Below are 6000 nucleotides of genomic sequence, written 5' to 3'. Positions count from 1 at the left end.
CAATAATAATGAGAGTTGTGACATCCAATGTGAAAACAACGACGAAATAAGGTCACCATTTGTTCATATCCTAATAACTCATTCCAATTTCCCACTTCGATCGACTTTTTATCCTCCTATTGATGGTGACTATTGATGGTGAAATAAAATCACTTCGTTTGAATTGACTTATTTCAAGTGTTTTCATTATTAGAAATATATTTTTTTTTCATCGTGAATTAATTATAAAACACAATTTTTGCATTTTCCCCCATTAAATCAGTTCAACAAAAAACACACAGGGGTGTATCTAAGGGGTGGGACGGTTCCGTGTGTGCACGTGAACTCATGTCTTTCTCCCTAGATCATATATGGACTATAGTAGTGTTATATTTTTTTAATTTTTTTTTTTTTTAATATAATGTGTGAACTCACGAGTATCATATAATATGATGATAATTGGTGTACCCGTGATGTTAAAAATGGCTATTGAAAGCACTTTTAGCATTTTAATTAAATATATTTGATCCTTCAAAATTTTGAAGTGTCACATTAAAAATTCCCAGATCACTATAATTTTTTTTAATATATATATAATTAAATCAATGCATATATTAAAACTAGTAGTAGTGAATGATAAAGCCAGTGAGTTCAACCGATCTATAAATTTAATTATATATATGTCTTAAATCTACCTTTTCAAAAATCGTAATAATACGCCGTGCGCACATAAGATGCGAGAATCTTTTTTAATCGAACTTTAGTTTAGGTGATCAACGATTACACACTCGATTAGTGCATGAATTTTTTTGGTTAAAATGGCGTAACAAAGATGAAGTTGGTATACAAAGACTCGAAAGGAGTATTACAGGGCTAATTTTCCAGAGATTGCAACCCTTGCAAAACTCATATGTAAAATGCAAAGAACAAAATGCAACAAAGACTACAGCAATAAAAAGCACCCCATACAAACTCACGTGCACTGTCCAAACAACAAAACCAACAAAAATCTGAAAAAAAACAATTACATTATTCCACAGCAAACTGCACCCTTCAAGTAACACATGAGTTTTTACCTCTTCCCATAACAAGTTAACACGAAAATTATCCACTTATGTAGTGAGGTTAGGAGGAAGGTAGTCAGATTTAGTACCAAGAACTCTGGCCTTGGTATCGGGGAAAAACTCATGGCCTGGTAGCTCCGTGATATCCCCTTCGGTAGCCACTCCAATGGGGTAGCGGAGCAAGTGACCAGGCAGATCTCTTTCTACACTCTCACTTGAGTACAGATCCCAGTATTTATCAGCTATTTGATTCACCTTTCTCACACATTCCTCACTTTCTGGATGTTGGAAGGTCTCATCGAGCATACCAAGGTGCTCGTACCACAATGCCATTCTGAAACCATGAATTTGACCCCTAGCTGGTTGACTGGTGACCAAATGATAAGGCTGATAGGCTCCCATGGCTATTTCCGAATCTCTAGCACCATCCATAGATCTCTGGTTTATGTTGGCTGATCCAACTATGATGTACTCGTCATCCACTGTTCAGAAATAAAGTTAGTTATGAAGCTAGTATAACATTTATGCAGTACTTCACACGAAAATGTGTTGGCATAAGCCATGAAAAGCAACCTGTGATCATTTTCACTTGGAATGCGCCAAACACATTTTCAACACTTAAGAGAACCGTCCTTCCCTTATATTCAATTCAGAAATGCTCAAAAGTTCATCAAATTAACAAATTAAGAAAATTTGAAGTACCACCAATTTCAATTCCTTCGGTCATTTAGAAACTGTTTAATTCCTGACTTGTTATAGACCTCTAGATTTCAATATCAGAAAGTCAATAATAAGATATAATAACTATAATAGTAAAACAAGTACTTACCAATCATCATCTTGGAATGGACATATATCATGAAACGTCGAGCCTCCTGAGCTCGCATGTAATTAGAATCAGGCTCTGGGCTCTCAGAAGGTTCATATTCTCCACTCTTCTTCACCTCCCGGTTACCAATGCAGAAAAATGTCAAATAATTCCTTGGATCTTCCTCAATACCTTTAGCATTCATTGCTTGAACAATGTGCCTATACATCATCTCCATTGTCCTCCTCTGCCAGTCTAATATTGCTTGTACTGATGCGCTTTCGGGGATTCCTTCTGGCCACATTGGGACCACAACATAAACAGTAAACCTTTCCCCGGCTTCAATCTTACTGACAATCTTCAATGCAAGTTCCTTTGGAATGACATGCAAAGCACCTATGTCCTCTACCTTGATATCATCACACTGCCAGTCAGCACAGCTTCCAAGAAAATACTGATTTTCAATGTAAATAAATTTTTTTGCTCGACGAATAGCATGAATATAAGCATCTTGGATGCTTCTATCAATTATGTTATCCTTCCCGCTGACAAGACCAGCTTTTGCTGCATCTTCAGGTGTGTCAGGAAAGCCAAAAGCAGCCCCCCCATCAATTGATCTGAATAACTGAACATTCCATGTTTCATGATCATCAGGGTACATTACCGGAGATGGAGGAATTATAGTATCATCAAGCTCTCTAAAGTTGACAAGAATATCCTTTCCTCCCTGCTTTCTCCATCTCTGCTCAAAATTAAACAGAACGTCCCAAGCAATTGGGCCTTCAAGCCGAGAGTGAATGTCATGCCAGGGCTCCCTTGGTCCACCTTTGGTAATTGAGCCATCAGGAAAATTAGGTTGGTGGAAATCATCATGATGTGCAGTGTCCAATGTCCTAAAAAGCGAATGGAAAGGTGTATCATATCTTCCATCGCAAAGATCAATACCTCCGACAAAACTCAGAATTCTCCTCTTTTCCGACTCTCCGCTGGGCAGTGCACTGTCCACTACTATGATTTTCTGGTGATGGGTAAACATGGTAGAGATTTGTATATCTTGGACAAAGCTTCCACCATTATCAGGATTCCGAGGGCAGAGGACACAGTGTACATCAGTACCTTGAAAGTACTGTTCAGTTTCTTGGTCATGAGTGGCCATCAGACCATCCCTCTTAAGCAAACCCACGGACGTCCTATCATCCCAAACAAGCATAAGAACTTTAACACCTTCACTTGCCTTCTTCTTGAGCAGCTCCCCCAATGTGATGTCTCCTCCAGGTTTTTGCCTCCTCGAGTCCCTCACCAAGGTTATTTCAGTATATACTGACCAGCCAGTAATGTAAATCAAGTGCTTTGCATTAGTAATAGCATCAAATATATCTTCCCAACATCTGTGGGGCTCATAATACTTTCCGCCAGAGAGAGGGATTTTAGGAATAAAATTGTCTGGCACATGAGCATCTTGATACAAGGAAACCCGTGATCCCGCTCTCTGTGTAAAGAAAGTGTAAGGAACACCAGGATATCTAGAGCTTCTAATTCCACGTCCCCAGTTTGGATCTCGACTGACATCAAAAAACTGTAGCTTAACGTGGATTTTAGAACCTTCTGCTATAGGATTCATTTCTTTATCCAGTATCTCAACCCATTTATCAATCTCATCCCCTTCCAAAAGTTCTTCAACCGGAACATAAGCTCTTCCAATTAAGGTTGCACCAAAGGGATTGTCATCCTTGATAGTGAATATAACATTTGAAGCCATATGTGCACAGTAAATGTGAAAAGACTCATACCACCTTGGATTTTTTGGTTCATTTTCAATCATTCTGGTTCTCCCAACCCTAGCCTTTTCCAAATCAATTGTAGCATAAATTTTTGGAGTTCCTTTCCCAATACCAACTGTCTCCTCAAAATGTTGTTTTATCTGAAATATGAGATTTCAAAATCAAATTTGTCATAAATGGGGCAATCACTTCCTCACAAAGGACCCTATTCTAGTTAAATTAGGATTAGAATTCCAAATTGATCGCTGTATCAATAAAAAAAGGCTAAAAAAGTTCTTAAACATGTAACAGAAAGTTGGCTATGTTCTATTAGCAATTTATACAAATCATATACAGAGATCAGCAAATTATAGAGATTCATCAACGAAAGATCATATGATGTTACTTCCGGAAAAGATTCAGAAGTCCATATATTTAGCTGTAAACATGAGGTGCACTAAATACTGGACTGTACAGCCCAACATTGAACTCGGGGTGTATGGGCCCACACCTCTACCCTGCTTCCACTTAAATAACACTGTTAATCCTTGTGCAACAGAGTCACTTGTCTAACAGGCGAATAATTGAGATTAGTTAGCACAAGAGAACTATTACATGTATTACTATGTAAAAAAATTAAAGTACATAGGGCATAGGTAAATTTCTCCATCAGCTTTTAACCTTAACAAACTACAAGATTCTGTATCATGAAACTATGCTTGCTCATACACCACAACCTCAAGAAATCGCTAAAACCCTATAATTCACTTAATCATATTTTCTAATCATGGACTCGTTTACATTATCAAACTAATTGTGTTGGATAGTCCATCACGGCTTTATGATGTTCCGACCGAAGGCTCACGAGGAAGCTACTCAAGTCCATAAGCTAGTGTAAAAATCTCACTACAACTTAGCAGCTAAAGTAGCACTCTTCATAAGCTTCATGATACATTCATAACTTGTATTCAGTTCAACTGAAAATCAACATGGAAACTATCCATCCTGCGCTACACTAGGTGTCTAAGAGTGTTAACCTTTCAAACAAATAGTACTACTAATATGGGAACAACGGATCCAATCTTCCATACTAGAATACTCAATTCAAGCAAAGCATAAGGGGAAAAAAACAAAATTTGGAATTAAAAGCAAAAAGCCTCGCAATCCAAGTCAATCAAGAACATAGATCACATGTATACCCACCTTGCTAAAGAAGTGCCCACCCTCTTCCTGACCCTGCAGATTATCGACCTCGAAGATCGTGACATGTAGAGTTCCATGAAGCTGAATCTGAGCCATTTTTCACCTGCTTATCCAAAGGTCATAGGAACCCACATTACACCCTCTAGCATATAATTCACAGCAAAACATTAAACCCACAAAAGGTGTAGTACTAAAAACCCAGAGTCATTACTCCAAAAGCAAAACAAACAATCACTATGTCTGGATCCCGAATTAGTTGAACACACACCAGAAAAAATGAAACCTTTGACAAAACTAAAGTCAGATACATCAAGAAAGTAAGACTAGAGATCTGAAATCTTACACCAACAAAGCCAAAACTGAAGTGTCAATCAAAGAAAACAAGTGAGAAAATGATCCAATCTTGCTTGTAAGAGAAGTCAAGGAATAAGAGAGAGTGATCCAAGAAAGTTTATTTTTTTATTTATGTAAGAAGTGCTCAGAGGGAATGGTAAGAGAACGAGGGGAGCAGTATCCCTTTTTATTAATAAGTATATCCTAGATTTAAGACTGGATCAGATCTTTATGCTCTATGCAAATATTCTACTCCTATTTAGATCTGTATACATACCATTCAGTAGCTCGTATTAATTAAACTTTCGTCTAGCTAGTAAGGGTTCGATTCTTTACTTAGGAAAAAATATATATATACATTAAACAGTTCATACTTAGTGCAGTTGAAAACCAGAAAAACTTTAATCAATTGATGATCATGAAAATTGAAAAACCTTGTGCCTCTTCTTCTAGAAACAAAAACCTGAAATTCTGCCTTTGGGACAAAAAATAAAATGTAAAGAGTGACTGTTCACACTTACACAGACTTTCGTGTAATTTGATCAAATTTGACAAGTCGCTTGTTTTTCTCAAGTCGTCTGTTCCGTGTCTAATAGATATTTATATACTTACTATATTAATTACTAATTTATAATCTTTAATTTTAAAAAATAATTTAAAAGTAGATAATTAATATTAAGGGTAAAATTAAAAAATTATATTTTCTTGATAAAAATAGCAATTAAAAATAAAAGTAAACAAATCCATATGCAAAGACACAATCTACTATTGATAGTGAATTTTTTTTGCTCCATTAGTATAAAAAATGGTGAAAATTTCACAAATAGCTATTATAAAAAGATTTAATAGGTCG

The 6000-nt window shown here is 36.5% G+C and overlaps 1 protein-coding gene across 3 annotated transcripts; it reads right to left on the bottom strand.

Moving 5' to 3' along the window:
• Positions 1 to 911: 911 nt before the first annotated feature.
• LOC129898758 (phospholipase D alpha 1) lies at positions 912 to 5667 on the bottom strand. 3 transcript variants are annotated; one of them, XM_055973418.1, is made up of 4 exons: positions 5582 to 5667; positions 4815 to 4917; positions 1873 to 3772; positions 912 to 1525 (listed from the first exon to the last, which is right to left on the bottom strand). In XM_055973418.1, exons 2-4 carry the CDS (start codon positions 4908 to 4910, stop codon positions 1092 to 1094), a joined length of 2430 nt encoding a protein of 809 aa, XP_055829393.1. In that variant the 5' UTR covers positions 4911 to 4917; positions 5582 to 5667; the 3' UTR covers positions 912 to 1091. The 3 variants fall into 3 exon arrangements, with proteins under 3 accessions (XP_055829393.1, XP_055829394.1, XP_055829392.1); XM_055973419.1 differs by having other exon boundaries at positions 5522 to 5593; XM_055973417.1 differs by lacking the exon at positions 5582 to 5667 and adding an exon at positions 5158 to 5409.
• Positions 5668 to 6000: the final 333 nt, after the last annotated feature.

This window comes from Solanum dulcamara, chromosome 8 (genome assembly GCF_947179165.1).
Source record: "Solanum dulcamara chromosome 8, daSolDulc1.2, whole genome shotgun sequence".
Taxonomy (NCBI): Eukaryota; Viridiplantae; Streptophyta; class Magnoliopsida; order Solanales; family Solanaceae; genus Solanum; species Solanum dulcamara.
Note: the sequence above shows the minus strand (reverse complement) of the source record. Positions and strands in the feature narration are given on the sequence as shown.

Coding starts and splice junctions, on each gene's coding strand:
- LOC129898758 (XM_055973418.1), bottom strand. CDS start 4,910: ATGGCTCAGATTCAGCTTCATGGAACTCTACATGTCACGATCTTCGAG. Junction 3,773..4,814: donor GTGGGCACTTCTTTAGCAAG/GTGGGTATACAT, acceptor CTCATATTTCAG/ATAAAACAACATTTTGAGGA. Junction 1,526..1,872: donor CCATTCCAAGATGATGATTG/GTAAGTACTTGT, acceptor ATTTCTGAACAG/TGGATGACGAGTACATCATA.